The sequence below is a fragment of the Syzygium oleosum genome, unplaced genomic scaffold (genome assembly GCF_021117445.2).
Source record: "Syzygium oleosum isolate NSW1041296 unplaced genomic scaffold, Sole_v2.1 Sole_v2.05, whole genome shotgun sequence".
Taxonomy (NCBI): domain Eukaryota; kingdom Viridiplantae; phylum Streptophyta; class Magnoliopsida; order Myrtales; family Myrtaceae; genus Syzygium; species Syzygium oleosum.
This window is the reverse complement of record NW_026607489.1, coordinates 7,604,586-7,623,505: the sequence shown is the minus strand read 5'-3', so window position 1 is coordinate 7,623,505 and position 18,920 is coordinate 7,604,586. Positions and strand designations below refer to the sequence as shown.

Here is an 18,920-nt window from a genome sequence, read left to right as displayed (position 1 = left end):
CTATAAAAGTTTACAAGAACGGTTGAGATGTGCTTTTTTGCGGAATTTTATTTAGAAGTGCTTTTATGACACGCGTTAATCTACCAAACAAAAATTGCTGTAATTTCGAATGCTCTTTTATAGTCAAAAGATGCAAACTTCGCTCAAACTTCACATCTTTCAAATTGCATTTAATCTTTGGATTTGAGATTGATGGGTCAATAATGATCCAAACAGACAACAAAACCCAACGAGCGAGTAACAGTTGCTAATGAGAAGTTTCTTTTCCATCGGTTCTTGCACTTTCCTCGGAAAGTGTCTGGCACGTTACTTACAGTTGTTTGGCGCTCGTTTTTGGCGTTCGTTTTTGGCGTTAGATTCTCTCTCTCTCTCTCTCTCTCTCGTGCCACCCACGACACAAATCCCAGAAAAGACCTGACCTTTACAGTTTAAGTTGTCTCTGGAAGTTTCGGCCTTTTCTGGGTAAGGTTCCATCCAATCCCATCTTTCTCGATCGTGCTTAACAGTTGCCGTCCTTCTTCTTTTGGTTCTTTTATCATGCCGTGTGCTGTTCCCGTTTCGTTTGATTTCCTGGTCAGTTTGGTTTGCTGTGAGCTCTTGTTATGAGCTTTGATTGTGCTTGGTCGCGTTGACTTTAGCGTGTCTTGAGTTGCGTTTGGGAGTATTGGGCCGTGGGCGTGGCAGTTTCTGATTCTGCATGTCATCCGGTCAGTAGAAGCTCTTTCACCATGGGTTAGACAGTTCTTGATCGCCTTATGAAGTTCTTCATTGAAAGTCGCTGTTGAATTGATGGCCGAATTAGAAGTGCTAGGATCTTTTTTGCCCCTTTCTTGAACCGTCGATAGTGTTCTGAGCACGACGCGAGTTGATGTGAGTTCATTCTGTGTATTTATTACCTGAATTGGAATACTTCCTCTATTCTAATCTTACTGTTTAAAATTGTGAATTCGAGCTGCAAAATTTAAATGCTTTCCCGCTGGAAAATGCATCTTTTCATTTGGAGCTTTGATTTAAGATGGTGTCCCAGTTTAGTTGTTTTTTTCGGGTTTTGTGGAGCCGGACATTGTGTGAGGCCTAACCTGACTATTTTGGAGATTGGCCGCTGAAAGTAGGATTGTTGAATGGGTTAACTGTTGACGTTTGTCTGAACTGCGGTCTCGTTTATTTACCTTGGGAGGTAATTGCTGACACAGACTAAGAGATGCTAGGGATTCTTCTTTCACTCAAATTAGCTATGTCAATAAATGTTCTTCAACGCTTGTGTATTCATTCGTTGTGGATGTCGGGAAGTTTTTCCAAAGCCTCTGGTTTCTCTTTTGATTTTGACCATGTTCCATTACAGTATAGAACGGACCTGTTAGATTTGCAAAATCCTAGAGTCTCATCGAGAAGGGGTGGGGGGGGGGGGGGGGGCGGGTTGTGGTTGTCAAACTTGCGATCTCTAACTGGTGATGTGTGTTAGCATCGGTAGAAAAGTTGTACCTTTGAATTGTGCTAACTGCTAATCAAACCTTAACTCTTTGGTTATGTAATTGTTTCAGTTTGACTTGCAGCAGACCTCTTGATTTCGTGTGAAACTTGTGCTTCATAATTGAAGTCAATAAAAGGAAAGGCGAATGCTATTAGAATCATGCAGCTGTATCATCACCCATATTCAATGGACAGCCAAAAGGTAAGGCTGGCTTTGGAAGAGAAAGGCATTGATTACACATCCTTCCATGTGAATCCGGTAACAGGCAAAAATTTGAGGCCTTCGTTCTTCAGAAGGAACCCGACTGCAAAACTCCCTGTTTTCCAGAATGGTTCGCATGTCATCATTGATACTATTGAAATCATTCAGTAAGTCTCATCCTATACTTACTACAGACTTGTTCTTTTTCTTGAAATGGTAATGACAAATGTTTGTTTGATGCGATTTTCAACTGTTTTGGCATATGATGATGAAAAATATCCCATGCGGAACTTGGAATCTTCTCTAGCTAAGTATGCCAGATAAAAGTATTTCTGGGTTTCTGGGTTAATGAATGTGTCCGTTGACAGGATGGTATTGTGCTCTGTCGTGTACCATATTCTTTGCAGATCTATTAACTCGGAGTCTTCTTTCTTTGTTTCTTTGTTTCTGTCTGTCTGTCTCTTCATTCTCTCCTTTTGGCCAAGTTCTCGTGTATGTCTTATGGCTCCTATTACATCTTTACATGAGCAACGTCTGTAGAATTTTCTCTTCTGATGGAAGCATTCTAAATGCCGTACTGATAAGCAAAAGAACCACGGTTATTGCTTGACAATTTTGGCAATTGATAGCTGTAGGTTTCTCACTGTGGATCCTGTAATAGCTGGCGTTTTTGTTTTCTCTGGGGCTTTAAATAAGCACTTTTTGCCATCCTTTTGCTTTTCTGCAAAACAAAATATCACTTTTTTTTTTTTTTGGTAAGGAACAAAATATCACTTTGATCTCTGAAAATGTCAAGAATTTTCTTTTGTGAAGATTTGATGTGTTGGATAAATAAAATAAACTGAAATTCGGATTGCAACAGCTAAAGTTAAAGCATGAGGCCAAAAGCAAAAACCACTCCAAAAACTTACAGCTGTTATCATTCTTTCATGGAGTAAGAATGGGGTCATTCTCATTGATGGTCCTTTTGTTTCGAATTTTCCTTTAAATTATCTGGTAGAAGCTTATGGAAGTTTATAACGCTTTAGAAATTTACAGGTATATAGAGAGAATTGCAGTTGTCTCTGTTGGTAGCAATAGCATTGCCTTCAGCAGTGACGAAGTCATTCAGTGGATGCATAAAATACAGGAGTGGAATCCAAAGTTTTTCACATTATCCCACGTCCCCGAGAAGTATCTGCAAGCAGTGTCCAAGTTTTTGAGGAGGGTCTTGATTGCTCGGATGGCCGAGTCGCCTGACCTGGCAAGTTCCTACCACCGCAAGCTAAAAGAGGCGTATGACAACGAAGAGAAGCTGAGAGACCCAGATGTTGTAAGGCGGAGCAAGGAACATCTAATCAAACTTCTCAATGAAATCGAGGACAAGTTGAGTGAGACGTCTTATATTGCAGGGGAAGAGTTTAGCATGGCAGACGTGATGTTCATGCCTGTGCTAGCTCGTTTGGCGCTCTTAAATTTGGAAGACGAGTATATAAACAGCAGGCCAAACATGGCAGAATACTGGAGTTGGGTTCAGCAAAGGCCTTCCTACAAAAAAGTGATAGGAAGATACTTTGGTGGCTGGAGGAAGTACAAGACCCTGGCTAAGACTTGGTGCTTCATACGGCTCAGTAGCACGCTGAAGAAGTATTAACTTCTCGACGCTGTAGGAAGATCTCGTAACTGTAAATGGGGGTGGGGAAAGTTATAGTTGTGGATAATCTTTTGGCAAAACTTACCTTTCAAATAGGTTCTGTACTGTTTCCCTGTATAATTGTAAGCGGCCGTTTTCTTTGTGTTGAAAGAGCAGGCAGTTGAAATTTTTCATTGGCTGGACTGCTTTCTCTTCTGAATTCCCTTTGAGGTTGAAATATATATGTAGAAACGAGCATGTTATGAATATAAGAAATTGTAAAGGTTCGACTTTTTTTGATTGCCAGTAGTAAACTTCATTGAGTTTGCAGTCTAAGAGCACAGTTCATATTCTAGATCTTAAGTGTCCTGATCTTTAGTAAAAGCTGGTACAAGTTAGTATATCATAAGGCAGAGTAATGCTACTGTTTTGATATATCAAGATTTATCAGCAAAAAAGAGCTGATTGAAGCACTCTCCTGGCAAACTGCAACAATCCCATATCTGAGCCCCAGATAAGTAAAAAAGCTACACATCTTGCGAATAGCTCAGTCGAACAAACAGGCGAGGATTGGAGAGACAGAGCACTTCCTCTGGTTTCTCTATCAAGTGGCTCTACTTCCTGAAAGCTTTTGAGGTAGCAGTCTGTATCAGCTGCTCCGGCATCATTTTGGGAAGCAAGAAACAGCCGTGTCTATGTCCAAAAGGTCATTCTGTATGGACATGGCCAGTCGACAGCAATTCCTTGGAGAAATCTGCGATTCTTTCTCAAACCGGCAAGTCTGACCCTTGTTCTAGTTCTCCATATCATTTTGCAGCTTACTCCAAGATGACTACGAATAGCACAAGTTCCTGGTGTTCAGGGGACTTCGCTAGCTAGCGCTGTAGAATTGATTCCCAGAACACTAGACACAAAGCAGGAATATCTTGTGCATCTTTCCTCAGTTTCCACACTGGACCAACACTATGATGCATCAGAGTACTTCTGAAATCACTCCAGTCCCCCAATCTGAAAACATCATATCGTCCCAGAAGTTGATAATTCGGCAGCGACATCGATCCCTGACTTAAGGAAACACTATCCTTCCTCGATCACTAGTCTGGTAAAACCTCTGATACACTTCATGAAATATTGTTGGATTGAACTTAAGAATCTGATCTTGCTCACTCATTGGATGAGAGTTAATAAAACTCGTGCAAGGTAGCATGGCATGGCGCGCTGTCATGCGAGTTTTACCTAATAATTTGTTATTCATTGCAACTCTAGCATTTTTTCTACTAATTTTAACATTTTGAGTATATTAATGTTGGCCCCGCAACCGACTCAGCACCAAATTCCGGTTAGCAAATTCAAATCTCTTAACACACTTAAGCACCATTTTCACAGCCTTTCATTTTCCTTCACCAAATTTCGGTTGCCAAATGAGCTCAACTCTTTATTTTTACTAAAATGATGGGATCTGTGCTCGTTATCCCACTCTTTAAGTAACTAACAAAAAACTGTCATGCGTGAAGCCGCATCATTTAGTAACTGAGTTTTTGCTAAAAAATAATTCCGTGTGCAGAATTGCTTGTTCTTTTTCCAATAACACGAACAATTTTCACTCTCGTTTACTTTTTAACTGATCATTTCGGTATGCTAGAGTTTCCTTCTGTACGTATAGCTGTTCGACTGCAATAGCATATTAACTCAATGTTCCGATGTCTCGTACTAATTTATTGTCGCATATAGACTCACTTCTTCTATATGCCAATAAAATCCCATGTTACACGAAACTGATAGTACCTATGACAGCAATGAACTGCATGAAGTATATGTTGGACAAGTTAGACAATTCATCCGTGTTCATGGGACTGCAAACCTGAAGCACTAGGACATGTTCCAATACTCAAGCGCACGAACGGTCGGTTCAAGCCAAGGCACTTCAATTACATCAATACATACATATATCTTATTCCATATCTGCTATTATGTTTCGCATAGAGATTTTATAAGAGACTCCATGCACGGTGGTACTACAGCAAGCCCATAGGAACGTCGACAATTGTCTCAAGATAGGAGTTTTTAGAACCTTCGTTGTAAGTTTGGCTGGATCGGTTGCACACGGTAGGCGGGAGAGCCGAAGCCGGCCTTGGTTCTTTGATGGTATCCGTCGTTCCCAGCCCTAGCATTTTCGGCCATCATCATGTCTTTATGTTGCTGAAAGCAAAAAAAATAAAAAAAAAACAGACGAAAAGAAAGAGATTAGAGTAAAATGAAGTCGGTTATACTTATAATAAGGGTTTATTTCCATTTTCTAGCTCAATGAATAAGGAAGATGCATCTAAGGTCTCTTTGTTGTGGCATTAATCGATTATAGACATTCCTTTGTACTATCGTCACCTGGTCCATGATTTATTTGCGAGCAGATCAGGTTTGTAAAGCAAAACCGGTTCACCTTATATTTCTCGACGTAGTTCATTGTGATGATGCGTCTGTGGATGTCATAACGAACTTACTTACCTGCAATCTAGAATTCTATAATATCCCTGATAAAATGGTCTCGTCGAATTGATTATTTATACTATCAGTAGTCATGACTTGTGTAGCATGTTATGTATTATTTCAATTGAAAATTGTATCATCAGTTGAAGAAGGCAGACAAGTATACAAGGAGAAACTTAACACTATAACACTAAAAACATGTACTGAATGATAACTTTAATGCTCCCGCCTCACGCATGAATTGGACCAAGAACGATATATAGAATTAAAGAACGAGAACATAAGATGAATAAAACCCCTCATGGGATACATAATATATATAAACATTGAATTGAACTGGGTGTGGTGAAATTGAAATTTGGTTTTATAAGACTGATAAACCTGCAAACTGGCCATAGAGATATCATTAATGCTGTAGATATGAGATGTTCGAAGGCATAATTAATGCCTTTTTTTCTGAGTTGTTTTTGTTAAAATATGAAACCGGCGGGTTAATCTTTATTATGACATAGTTATGAATCTAATTTGAAATTACGATATTCTAAAGAAATGTATCGTAGTACAAAACCTTTCAGACGAACACCGCATATTTGAAACCAATAACAAAATCTGTGTTTCGATAGTACTTCAGAGACAAGGTAAACTTTCTCAAGTTCATAATCAGAATATAGCTTTTAATACCATTATATATGTACAATTTCCGTATAAATGAAGCTTACCCTGTGACCTTGCTCTCTCCAATTTTCTTGATTTAAGTAGTTTCATTTACCTTCTTGTCACATAAATTTCGATTTAGTTTCAATGGAATATAATCCATAGTTTACCGTGATTGATTGGCGATCCTTTGTTAGGCCTTTGGCTAGTATTCATGGTTATTAACATGTTTCATATAGAAATTGTGAATATATAAGAAAGAAATATTGTACAAGAGAAGATCCCTGGTTACGTGCTAAGGGACAAAAAACTAGTTTGATGCCTTATATCTATGAACTGTAATGAAAAAGGAAATCCTTTTCTAGCTAGTTTGTAGGAGAGATGACACAGAAATGGAGAATTGGACCACCTATTTCCACACATACATATGTAGGCAGGATCACAAGAATCATAAATAAGAAACTCTTCACCAAAGTCAAAAACACTCTTTGGGGGATTACGATAATGAGGCTCATATATTGGCCAAATTGATAGCAATCTTACTTTCACCAAACTCAATTCTATTCAAGACCTAATTTCAATCGAGCTACAAGTTAGGTGTCCTCAATGCTATCATATAAGAACGCTCTTCTATCCTCGTTCTTCGTTTCTTGGAATTTGCTTGTGTACTATATATGCTTATGAATCATCGAGTTGATTATAAGTTGATGGAATTACCGCATAGAAATGGAGGTCCTTAGTCTCCTCCTCCAGCTGCTTTTGCTGAAACAGAATTTAAAAAAAAATCAAACAAAGTTGGCAAAAAAACCTTCTTTGATTGTTAGCCCCAAGAAAAGAGTCAGTAACAAGTTTGGATTGGAACTAACGTTTCTCCTGTGCGTCATGATAACCTCGTCCTGCAACACGAATGGAGGACTGATCAGAAAAGATGTTAGAAGTAAATTAACTCAATGTTTTTGGTGAATATATTTGCATAATCAAAGTTTTTCTTGAAAGACTTGCCTTCTGCTCTCGGACACACGAGAGCCCATTTTCAAGATTGTCTTCTAGGATTATCAGCTCTCTATGGTTCAGTGATGTTATGTCTTCTCCTTTCAGGTGCCTGTTTATAATATAACTTTATTCATGTTCATACATGATTGAATAATTTTTAAGAGAGAGAGAGAGAGAGAGAGAGAGAGAGAGAGAGAGAGAGAGAGAGAGAGAGAGGTGAACCTGAGCTGAATCTGCAAGTTATCGTTCTCCTTTTTCATCCTATCCAGTTCATTGCTCAGATTCTGAGAGATTTCATATGATTTTGGAAAAACCCTAGCTTGATTAGGATTCTTTCAGGAAAATAAGATAATCAAGAAAAGGAGCCACATCTATGCCCATGCAAGAAGCTGAGGTAGATACTGCTTAATGTGCTTCTGATTTTATTTTTTTTGAGAGAAAATGTGCTTCTGATTTGAGAATGCATGTTTTGCATGCAAAACAAAGGCACATAATAACCATTAAGTGCCAGATCTGTTACTAAATCACAATAATAATTTAAGGGAAAAGAAAAGAAGGGGACGATATCCCAATGTCAGATCTGCTATTAAGATTCATTCTTCTTGCTTCTGAGCAAATTTTCTATCTGAAAAACAGTGTCATTTCCTACAAGAAGTTTTTCATTTTTGAACCTTTATTGGGAAACTATAAAATTAGCTAGCTTTTGAAAGTTGCAAGGTAACCGACAGATCAATAATTTGAAGATAAATCAAACCAACCTCATGCTTAGCATCCCAAAGCCTCTTCCCACACTGTGTGTGATACTGGTCCAATATATCAACCAATCTAAACCCCCAAAACAAAAGTGAAAAAGGAAAAACCATAAACCAGCAAAACAATCAAAGTAGATCTTGTTAAAAGAAAAAAGAAGTAAAAAAGGATAAGAACACAAATAATGCATACGAGGTGTTAGAGCTGCAGTATTCGTGCATCTTCCCAGAGCTACCAAAGATGATTAAAGACACTTGAGCATCACACAGGACAGAGATCTCCTTGGCCTTCTTGATCAGCCCATTCCTTCTCTTTGAGTAGGTCACCTGCCTGTTGTTTGAGTTCTCTATCCTCTTTATCTCTATCTTCCCTCTCCCCATCTCTCTTTTTGGGCCTTCTCTTTCTCTCTTGTTCTCTCTCTGGTTATCTTCTTTATCTGCTCTTGTTTGGAAATGAAAGCTAAATAGCTGAATAGCTGAGAGAGAGAGAGAGAGAGAGAGAGAGAGAGAGAGAGAGAGAGGGAGAACCTGAAAAAAGGAGTGGTACAGAAGTAAAGAGAGAACATTCCATTTAGGGTTAAGGGGAACTGCGACTTTCTTGGCACAGAAGAGAAGGTAGAAGTTTCATGCTAAAGTCTACTGTTCATTATTAGGGCTTTCTGGTTATTGGTTCTTCTCTTCCATGTCACCCTTGTGTGACCATCGGTCATTTTCGGACATCCTGCACTGACGTGAGCGATTGATATTAAACGACGGATATGGGTTGGGTTGTTCTCGTGTTCTAACTGCAGCTCCATCACAATGTCCTTTTTTTCCAAATATTAAGTTTGAACTTATCGAAACCACGGACTATCTTTGGGTGTCCTTCGTACGCAACATACACAGTAGGCTTCCTTACCAGCATTTTCTCCTTATTTAGTTCGTCTTACTGGACACGTGGCACCCGGCTTGATGAGAAAAGTGTGCACCCCCTCTTGGCCTTCTCGCTTTCGGTTTGAGTGGGTGGAACCAAAAACCAAATGTCAAATTCAATCGACCATCAAATCAGAACCAATGTGCAGATTCTTATTGAATATAAGAGAGATAGGAGAGGTTAAGAAAGAATACTTTATGTTGGCAGCTCCTTAGGTGGGGGAAAACATTATACAGACCCTTTGATGAGCTTTCCTTTATGCCTAGTCTATGTAAAAACGTATAGTTTCGTAGGCTATATAGTGTAGGGTACCCTTTGAACCTGTTAAGATATGGTGAATCTCATTAAATGATGTCACACTCATCTTAGAGCACAACTCTGTACCTTATATCAAATTGGAGTGTGTACTCCTTAAAGTATATTGCTATACAAAGGTAGCGGGTCTACTACAATCGAGTTCTTTATCACATTGGAATAAAGAGAGCTAGCGATTATGTTGCATAAACATTACATGCCTTAAGGTGAGAGACAAATTAAAATGGTCATAAGAGTATGAATTAGGGTTAACATGCCCGGTGATGAGTGAAAGAGGATTGTATTCATTGCAGTGAGTAATTCTCATGTTTTCAACCTCTTGGCCAAAGGAGTAATTCTCTTCTTCTTTGAATTTTCCAAAACGGCCTGAACTAATTATGCGAGGTAAGCATTTCGTGGTGGAGAATATTACGTTATCAACACGTTAGGTGTCTCTCCTTATGTCTTAAAGAATATCGCCAACTATGATGTCAAAAATCTCCAAAACATCACAATTATTCAAAAAAAAAAATTGGGATTTCCACTAGTGTAGAAAGGCATGCTCTCTAATTTTTCAGGCTTAACTAAATGCAAGGAATATGACTATATATATATAATTCCTAAAATCGACTTTTAATACTGTTATGGGTCTGATAAATATCTTATCATCATTTTTCATCTTCTCTTTCTTTTTGGACTCTCTCTCTCTCTCTCTCTCTCTCTCTCTCTCTCTCTCTCTCTCTCTCTCTCTCTCTCCCCCTCCCTCCCTCTCCTCAAACCCTAAGTCTGAGTCATGTACCAAACTAAAGTTTAATGTCATGCATCACTTAGCCACCCTACCCTGCTTCTCCCACCTAATACTTCTAAGCTGCCTAACTTTTTTCTGTCAGTTAACTTTCAGGTTCTTGGTATGTTTTATGTGGATGAATGTTTTTAAGGGATAACTTTTGGTTTGTTCTGCGCATGTTTGTGTTGATGTTCTTTTCCTTTTCCTTAGCAATTATATTGTCGCATACTTACATTGCATTATTCTAGTTTGCATTTCTATGTTTATGAGACAATTCCATGTTTTTTCGTTTTCTTTTTCTAGTTTAAATCGAAGGGTGCACGCAGATCTAAAAGAGAATTACATTGTCGCTTCTGACCAATTAGCTCTGCTAATTATAAATCTTTCAAATATCATTAAGGGACTAGACAAGAGCTGTTCGATCATGCACGTCAAATCAAAGGCCATCATCCTCATACACACACAAAGTAAATCCATAGTAGTAAATCCAAGGAAGAGAGAGAGAGAGAGGATACAACTGTCCAGGCCTAGTAACATAGTGACAGTTTAACAATACACAGCTAATCAAGTGCAGAGTCTTCAGATTAACATGATTATCTAGCGATAAGGTCCATGGCTAATCATGCCAAAATGCAATTTTGGCGACATTCTTCTCTAAATCCTCTCCTGTAAATTGAGCTGAAGAGGCTGCACGCGAAAGGTGAAAGGCATTTGATGATGAGACTTGCTATAGTCCTGGAGTTGCTGTAGATTTCCCAGAAATAGCGACAACAAAACATAATTTAAAAAAATAAAACAAAATCTTAGGCAGAATCGAACCTCAAGGTTATAAGGAGATATCAATAATCAATCTACATAGACACGCATCTATACATACATATGTGGTAAACATTTGGATAGAGTCATTATTACACTATATCCAGTTTAGAAAGGTCCAGATTAATTCACGCATGCTAAGTTACATTCTAATTCGTCGCAATTCCAACTAAGAAATTATTTGCGTTATGTGTGTAGCAAGAGTTTATATCTTAAATTGATGGGTACAAAAATTATGTTGATCCAGTATTTTCTTTGATCACCGGTGAAAAAATTCAGAATAAGCGAGATAAAATTAAGAACCTTTTCGATATAATATAGTAGGAGCTCTTCTTTTAAGGGGAATGAAATTGATAGTTCACTTCGCGACTGGCCTTATTACCGAGGGTCCACGAATCATTTCGAAAAGCAATCAAACCATTTTTTTCATACTTCATTTTTTATAAAAAACGATATTTGCAATTATATACTAAGAAGTTATCTTATTATAACGTCTGAATTAGATATACTCACATATAGTGCATGGTACTGTATACCAACCAATGACCACTATTACAAAGCTTATAATTGTCTTGTTTACTCAATATATGTTAGTTCTAATACTTTAGTGATTGTGGGTATGAAATTTTTTCGAATGAAAGCTTCTAAACAAGGTGTTTACTTAGATGGCAAGAGAATTTGCTCCCCTCCTTGTGGTTTCCAAAAGTAAAATCCCGAACGTGGGCGAGTGTGTCATTTAGATCGTCCAAAGAGGTGGAATATTCGAAGTGCTTCAAAATTAGCCCGGACGAAACCTTACTGATAAAAGAAATATAAATTTTTTTTAAGAAAAAGCCTCTAAACAAGGGGCCTAAATAAGGCAATTTAGCACGGTCCAACAAATATCTGAATTGCCCCGCAATCATTCATTACTCCTGACTCGCCCTGCCTGCACTTACCCCGAGCCCTTACAATACTAAGTTAGTGTTTTATATTATGTGGTTTATAAAAAAAAAAAGGTCTTTGTTTGTTATTTTTTTTTTACTACTCACTTTTTCAAATATTAGAATAACCGTAAAATACTAAATTTAAATAAATTTTTTGAATAGAGGTTAAATTTAAAATAAGAGTAGATGATATGCAAGTGGGGCGTGGAAACTCGAATGCCTCCCGGGGGTGGGGATGGGTCCTATAAACTTGCCCTGATGGGCTAGATAAGGCGCATACAAAGTCTCATCAATTGTCGGCGGGTAGGGTTTGAGGATGCAATCCCCGCTCCCGCCTCGTCGCCATCCTTATGCTCGAGTATGATGGAAAAACGATCAATGGTCTAAAATGCAAGAAATATATTTGTTCATAATATAGATTGAAAGTTAAGTGTAATGCTGAACAGGTAAACACAAATTAAGAAAATGATGTGATAAGTTCTTGTTGAGTTCTTAAACATATAACTCCCATATTCCGATAGTTAGAGTTTGACAAGGAACAAATTTTGTAGACAAACCTCTATAGATCCCTCTAAATGTTAAGGGGAAGAATAAAAAACCTGTGTATGTATGTTAAATAAATTTTGTTGGACCACTGCCAACTATTAATAGATAATAAGAAAGGCAAATAAAGGGCTTGAAAAGATTTAAACTCAAGACTTCTTGCTTTGATACCATGTTAAATTTTATGGGATTATTGTCAACTGTTCTAAGAACTTAACAAATGCGTTGTTTAATATTTAAATATTCTAACAATATATGTTGATGTATTATAACGTTTCTTAAACTCTAATCGGTAATCTTGACTCTGCGTGTATCATATTAGCAAGATACTTTCTCAGACCTCTCCCATCTATGTGATTTTGGGCTGAAATAATAAGGAAGTTGATAAATTACCTGCACATAGTAATTGAGCTCCTTGTTCTGCTCCTCCAACATCTTGTGCTGGTGGATTTGAAGTTCACCCAAAATGCCAAAAGAAGAAGAAGTAAAATGAAAAAAATTGTTTAGTGAAAACATCATCAGGATGAGCAAGCATCTCGATATAAACTTAATCGAGAGAATGATCAATTGGTAAAAGAAAAAGTTCATGTTGGATATATAAATGCACGTACATTCCTCCTGTGTGTGTTGATGAACTCCATCTGAAACAAAATAGCTGGGGAGAGTTAGAACACATCTTTTTAACCAATTTTTTTAGTGGTCCATATATAAAAGATGAGAGACTTTGCCTTGTGGTCTCGGACGAAATCAAGGCCATTCTCAAGAACATCCTCTAGAACAATGAGCTCTTTATGGTTCAAGGAGTTTATGTCTTGTCCATTTAGATGCCTGCGAGATGCCCACGAGTGACTGGTTTTGAGATTGTCTAAAGGCTAAAGAAACTGAAAGAAGCGAAAAGTAAAGGAAAGAGAAAAGACCCACCTGAGCTTGATCTGCAGATTGTCGTTCTCCTTCTTGATTCTGTCAATTTCACTGTTGAGATTCTGAGAGTTCGCCAAAAAGAAACTCTAGTCGTTAGTGTGTTAGTTTCCAATCAAGAAAAAAAATGGCAGAGATAGAGTTGACTCTGAGTATGTTAAAGGACTTGTACAAGTCCAAAGGAGAGAACAGCGTACTGAGAAAGTAGAAACAAGAATATGAATTGACCCCTATTATTATCCACACAAGAATCAAAGACGAACATAGAAAACACACAAGAAAAGAACCAACCTTGGAACACATGAATTATATTGAATTTATAGTTATGCTTGCTAAACATTAATAGTGCATAGGAACGAAAGGCTCATTGCAAGATCTGTTCTTGCCTCTAGGGATATCTTCTTGGTCCTCTTTCTGCAGGAGGAAAATAGAAACCTATATACACAAGAGAGACAGAGAAGGGCGAACATCACCCCTTAATTTTCTCACGAAACTGTAGATCCATGTTTGCTAGCATCCTTTTAACAAAAAGAAAATATGTTATTTGGTTTTTTTTAAAAAATAGAGTCTTGTTTCTTCAGCATAATCAAATATAGTGCTTGACAAGAAAAAAGAGCAGATGGAAGAAAAATGCCTATTTTTAGATCTGCCCACAAGATTCAAGATTCCTTTTTCTTAACACAAATCTGGCAAAGAAGAAACAAGCCATACATAGCTTTGGAAAAGTAAGTACAAAGGAAACAAAAGCACCTCATGCTTGGCATCCCACAGCCTCTTCCCACACTGCCTGTGATACTCATCCAATATATCAGTCATCCTGCAACAAAACAAGAACTCTCATACCTACATACCTCAGTTGAGAGAGAGAGAGAGAGAGAGAGAGAGAGAGAGAGAGAGAGAGAGAGAGAGAGAGAGAGAGAGAGAGAGAGCATCACGTACTTTGCGGAAGGGGTGCAATATTCATGCACCTTCTTAGAGCCACCAAAGATGATCACAGACACCTTAGCATTACACAAGACCGAGATCTCCTTGGCCTTCTTGATGAGCCCATTCCTTCTCTTGGAGTAGGTCACTTGCCTGTTGTTCGCATTCTCTATCCTCTTGATCTCTATCTTCCCTCTCCCCATCCTTAGTCCTAACTTTCCCCCTTTCCTTCTTCCTCTTCTTGTAGAAAGAGAGAGAGAGATGAAGAGGGTTTGAAGAAGCGAGACGGAGACAGAGAGATCTGCCTTTCTTCTACCGCGCCTCTCTCTTCTTTAACCAGAGCGATATGGGGGGGTTGAAGAAGAGAGAGATGCGGTAAGAAGAGAGAAGACCTCTATTACGAGCTAGGAAGATGAGGGACTTTCTTGGAGAGTACAGTGAAGGGAAGGTGCTTGTGGAGTTGTGAAAGGGACAAGCCAAGCCAAGCTGCCATTTATATCTGATGGGATGATGATGTTTCGTGACCAACAGTCCTTTCTAAGTTTCTATCCCTCCCTCACTCTTTCACCGTCCTTGGTGGGATTTTCTTTCCTTCGTTCTTTCTTTTTTTTTTTTAATCCTAATTTCGGTATTAAGTGAATCATAGCCATCGATTTGACGTATACGATAGATAATGGATCACCCGTGATTGACCGATAAAGATACAAGTGGAGAATTCATATAAGTCGCGCTCGTAACGGGAGAATTCATATCCTTCATTATAAGGATTTATCGGTATTATGATTTCCTAAGTTTTTGTTGACATACGCTTATTTTTATTGAGGGCTCTATTGCTACGCAAGATATTAACGATGTGAAAAATATTTTTTTTAGAAATAATCGTTTGTATCAATAATAAAAACTATTTTCCATCATTAATGAGAATATTTATGCATATATTATTGCTGATGATGAAAATGTTCTACGTTGATTAATTTTATTTAAGCTGCATGACTATTATTTTCAAAATCATTAATCTTTCATCAAACAAGCCCTTTCAAAGTAATTTCTTTTTTTGTCCTCGAAAAATTCGAAAATGAAAGGCCATGTTTGTAGTGTTAAGAAATGATGATAAACCAATGACTTTTCTTGGCTAAAAAATCCAAATGATTGTCCACGTGTCGGCACACTTGCCTTTATTATGTTTTGAAAAGTTTCGAGTAGTCTATATCAATAGATATCAAATTCTGAACGTAATGAGAAAAATGGAAAGGCAAGAAAACGTATCACGAAAGTCATTTCAAAGAGGCTAAAAAGAATTACAAATCTAGCTAAAAAAGCATAGAAAGAAAAAACGGAATAGGTAAGATGAACAACAAATATAGAAGAAACTCTACTTTACTGCAATTGTGTTACGACTTTGGAATGATTGACCATAAAAAAGGCTACACCACGTCATGGGCCCAAAATCCTATTCTTGATCCACCTGCCCGTGGGCCGGCCCAAGTTCTCGTGGGCCTAATCAGTTTCAAATGAAAGTTTGGGGTGCATTTGTTTTCCCAAAACTTCACGATAAAGAAAAATATTTTTGAGAAAATATTTCCTCATTTTCAAGTTCGGAATTCATTTCCTAACTTTAAGCATGCATGTTTTCTTTTAGCACAAAATGATTTTCTGTTGACCGATCAATTTCAGCAAGCCAAATGCGTGAAAAGTTACGGAACTAATATGCGAAAAATTCTTTCGCGCAAACAAACACACTTTTAAATATTTTTTTTATGGTAAGCCCACCTAAACAACCGTCTCTAGGCTTGATTTCAAACCCAACTATGATCATCCATCGACTTGCGGTTGGTATTACTTTTGGTTTCTTTTGCTTACTCTTCCTTCCGGCGTACAATAATATCACTCCTGTATTGATTTTTTCTCCAACTTATGGAGTTGATGTGTTATCTTCGTGCTTGTAATTCGTGTCAAACATGAAAAGCATCTCAACTTTTGTTTTAAAAGCTAAAATGACAAAAGAACTAACGATTGATTTAGGACATTTGGTCAAAACGCACTGTACATATATCGGGTCAGGTCGGGCCTATTTCGTGTTTTGTTTCGTACCATGTTTGTGTCTTTAAACGGATCAAGTGCTAGCCGTGCTATTCCGCTAAAAACAAAGACGGTCAGAGGCAACTGGTATTTCAGTGATTCATTTCAGTCGACACTCTTCTCAGTTAATGGCAACGGTTCAACTTCCGGTCAACGAGATGTTTGCATTTCTCAGTGAATTGGATCTGTCCGAGCAAATTTAGGACCAGCCCTTCCTGTTCTCGTGACCCTTCTTCACTATTTGGGTGTCGAGCATTCGTGTGTTTTGAGGGGGCTCACGTTCTTCTTTATAATTGCAGCGGCATGCTAATGGTTCACCTTCTTCATACTGAACAGACTTGCTGACACCTGCTGTTGGTTGTTTGTTTGTAAAACAAACAAAATAGTGCATTTTCCTTTGTCCCACGTAGGAAAGTTTTGAGAAGGTGGGCCACTTTATATGTGTAAGTGTCTTCTTTGATGTTAAAATGAAGACAATGGGTGTGGACTAGACTTCTCAATACCCGCGTGCCGGTGCGCGATTATTAGGCGCACTTAGCACTTGGCGAGCTCGCGGATGATAATTAGCACTGATCCTCGTTCGCAATAGAGTTGCGGTTATTTTTTTATTAATTAATTTCGAAATTTATTATTTAGCCTAACGGTTATTAGGCGTTCTTACAACCTTTGGAAGAATTATGCTCCTTTGGACATAACCACTTCACCTTTGGAAGGTTATGTCTTTTCGAACATAACTCTTTCAACGTTGAAAGGTTGTGTTTGTTTAAAGATTATTTTTCAGAATTTATAAAATTCGGATTAATAAAAATTATTAAAAAAATATTATTCTTTTATTTTATTATTATTTTATTCCGAATTTTAATATATCCTTTTTCAACTTGACTTTTGATTTCGTACCAATTCACTATACATCTTTTTGATATACATCTTTTCGATGAAGGGACGCCTTTATTCGAAAGGCTGCGATTAGTGAATCAGTTTTTACATGGTTGAATATAAAGTCTCTTCATTCCGATTTTTTAGACACTTTTTCATTCCGAAAAAACTGCAGCCATTCTTTCTAATTATTCTCCTAGAGAGACCCTGGAGATATACCGAAATTGCTATTTGGTATTCTTAATCGAGACTTTGTTGTATCCTGGAGGAAATTTACTGGTGACCATTAGCAACTTCGTGGGGCAAATAATTCCTTAAAGAAAGTGATATCACGTCTCAAAGTCTCACTTCATTGTTCTACCCATTTTCGAAGTCAATTTTCCAACACCGGCTATTGCGCACAAAACTTTGTTTCTTGATTTTTTAAATCTAAGATTGGCGTGGCTTGTCTCAATCCAGCCGCTTCTTATAGTTAATAGTGATTGAGAATGCTGCTTCTGTGGGTACCATCTCCCTCCATGCTAATATTTCTCTGTTTTTTGTTTTTTGCGGGGTTGTATCCAGTCCAATGGCAGGGTCAGGGAGTTCCATGGTATACCCCTCCCTGCTGTTTACCATCGTTCTTTCCCTTCAAGAAATGTACAGGACGAAGTTGGCGTCGTCGGAGTTGTTCACAATACTCGGAGGGTTCACTCAGTATTACGTTGTATTCTACTCTTTATTTGGAATTTTTCAAAAAAAAAAAAAAACCGCTAAATTAAGTATACCATATTAAATTGAAGTGAACTGTTTGGTATTGATCTACCCTTACCGAGATCCAGGGTGTTTCAGGTTAAAGTCTTATCTTTTCCTATCCTTTCTTCCTTTTACTTGTCAATAAGGAAAATCATTAAATAACCCCAAAAGAATGCTTCAAAGTATATACCATGGACCAAACTGAGAACTGACTAACAAATGAAGTATCATCGTGTCCCCAATGTAGGTAAGTAGTCCTTGTGCTACCATTCCCATGCCCATGCATTGTACTGCTTAATCTATCGAGTTTTCCAAGTTTTTGTTCCAGCCCGTTGCTGAGGTTTCCTGAGTGTTTCAAGGCCAATGTATTGTATCATTAGTTAGTCAAGCTATAGAGCATGTATAGAACTATTAAAAGTTGTGTATCGAACACTAATTATGATTTGGATCCACTGAGAAATTCAACTACATGCATACTTCTAACAGAAAGAAGAAAAAAAGCTTAACTCTTTGTGCTTTACTGCAGCTTCTTCTTCTCAGCTGGTCTGCTTTATGATGTTAACAAGATTTTGGGGTCGATGCTTTCCAAAAGTGAATCCAAGACAAAGAGGCACTGAATTATTAACTCAACTATATGATCACTCCTGCTCTCTAAGTTTTGTCAGTGTAGTGATTTCCAGTAGATGTATTAGATATCTATAATTGCGGACATGATTGGCATTAGACAGGAACTATTTCCTATTGTTCTCTTCCTTAAATCTTGTTTTGGTGATAAACTACGCTAGAGTGCACATTCCATGTCCTTTGCCAGATTCGTGGAGTCCCGTCTGAGCTTCTATCTGCATATTCTTGTCTTTCATATGCATCCTCTGCGGCTGTGTAATTTCTGTTCTGCAATTTTGCGATTGTTCCTCTGGAGTCTTGAGTACTTGTATGCTATGGCAG

At 37.9% G+C, this 18,920-nt stretch overlaps 3 protein-coding genes across 12 annotated transcripts; 1 reads left to right on the top strand and 2 right to left on the bottom strand.

Annotated features, from left to right (window-relative positions):
• The first annotated feature begins 253 nt into the window (after window positions 1-253).
• LOC115676432 (glutathione S-transferase TCHQD) lies at window positions 254-3,582 on the top strand. Of its 9 annotated transcripts, none has more exons than XM_056311603.1 (3): window positions 254-462; window positions 1,557-1,839; window positions 2,711-3,582. In XM_056311603.1, exons 2-3 carry the CDS (start codon window positions 1,631-1,633, stop codon window positions 3,303-3,305), a joined length of 804 nt encoding a protein of 267 aa, XP_056167578.1. In that variant the 5' UTR covers window positions 254-462; window positions 1,557-1,630; the 3' UTR covers window positions 3,306-3,582. The 9 variants fall into 9 exon arrangements, with proteins under 9 accessions (XP_056167578.1, XP_056167577.1, XP_030455210.1 ...); XM_056311602.1 differs by having other exon boundaries at window positions 1,554-1,839; XM_030599350.2 differs by having other exon boundaries at window positions 255-462; window positions 1,542-1,839.
• A 1,519-nt stretch (window positions 3,583-5,101) lies between these two features.
• LOC115676340 (agamous-like MADS-box protein MADS9) lies at window positions 5,102-8,673 on the bottom strand. Its single transcript, XM_030599223.2, has 7 exons — window positions 8,358-8,673; window positions 8,174-8,240; window positions 7,638-7,699; window positions 7,425-7,524; window positions 7,289-7,318; window positions 7,140-7,184; window positions 5,102-5,483 (listed from the first exon to the last, which is right to left on the bottom strand). Exons 1-7 carry the CDS (start codon window positions 8,543-8,545, stop codon window positions 5,349-5,351), a joined length of 627 nt encoding a protein of 208 aa, XP_030455083.1. The 5' UTR covers window positions 8,546-8,673; the 3' UTR covers window positions 5,102-5,348.
• A 1,994-nt stretch (window positions 8,674-10,667) lies between these two features.
• Window positions 10,668-14,672, bottom strand: LOC115676341 (agamous-like MADS-box protein MADS9). Of its 2 annotated transcripts, none has more exons than XM_030599224.2 (7): window positions 14,301-14,672; window positions 14,112-14,178; window positions 13,365-13,426; window positions 13,172-13,271; window positions 13,055-13,084; window positions 12,837-12,884; window positions 10,668-10,902 (listed from the first exon to the last, which is right to left on the bottom strand). In XM_030599224.2, the coding sequence occupies exons 1-7, from the start codon at window positions 14,486-14,488 to the stop codon at window positions 10,813-10,815; spliced, it is 585 nt and encodes a 194-aa protein (XP_030455084.1). In that variant the 5' UTR covers window positions 14,489-14,672; the 3' UTR covers window positions 10,668-10,812. The 2 variants fall into 2 exon arrangements, with proteins under 2 accessions (XP_030455084.1, XP_030455085.1); XM_030599225.2 differs by having other exon boundaries at window positions 10,668-10,845; window positions 14,301-14,665.
• Window positions 14,673-18,920: the final 4,248 nt, after the last annotated feature.

Coding starts and splice junctions, on each gene's coding strand:
- LOC115676432 (XM_056311603.1), top strand. CDS start 1,631: ATGCAGCTGTATCATCACCCATATTCAATGGACAGCCAAAAGGTAAGG. Junction 1,840..2,710: donor GATACTATTGAAATCATTCA/GTAAGTCTCATC, acceptor AGAAATTTACAG/GTATATAGAGAGAATTGCAG.
- LOC115676340 (XM_030599223.2), bottom strand. CDS start 8,545: ATGGGGAGAGGGAAGATAGAGATAAAGAGGATAGAGAACTCAAACAAC. Junction 7,319..7,424: donor CGTGTGTCCGAGAGCAGAAG/GCAAGTCTTTCA, acceptor TTCGTGTTGCAG/GACGAGGTTATCATGACGCA. Junction 5,484..7,139: donor AGGACCTCCATTTCTATGCG/GTAATTCCATCA, acceptor TTTTGCTTTCAG/CAACATAAAGACATGATGAT.
- LOC115676341 (XM_030599224.2), bottom strand. CDS start 14,488: ATGGGGAGAGGGAAGATAGAGATCAAGAGGATAGAGAATGCGAACAAC. Junction 13,427..14,111: donor TGTGGGATGCCAAGCATGAG/GTGCTTTTGTTT, acceptor GCGAACTCTCAG/AATCTCAACAGTGAAATTGA. Junction 10,903..12,836: donor AGCTCAATTACTATGTGCAG/GTAATTTATCAA, acceptor GGAAATCTACAG/CAACTCCAGGACTATAGCAA.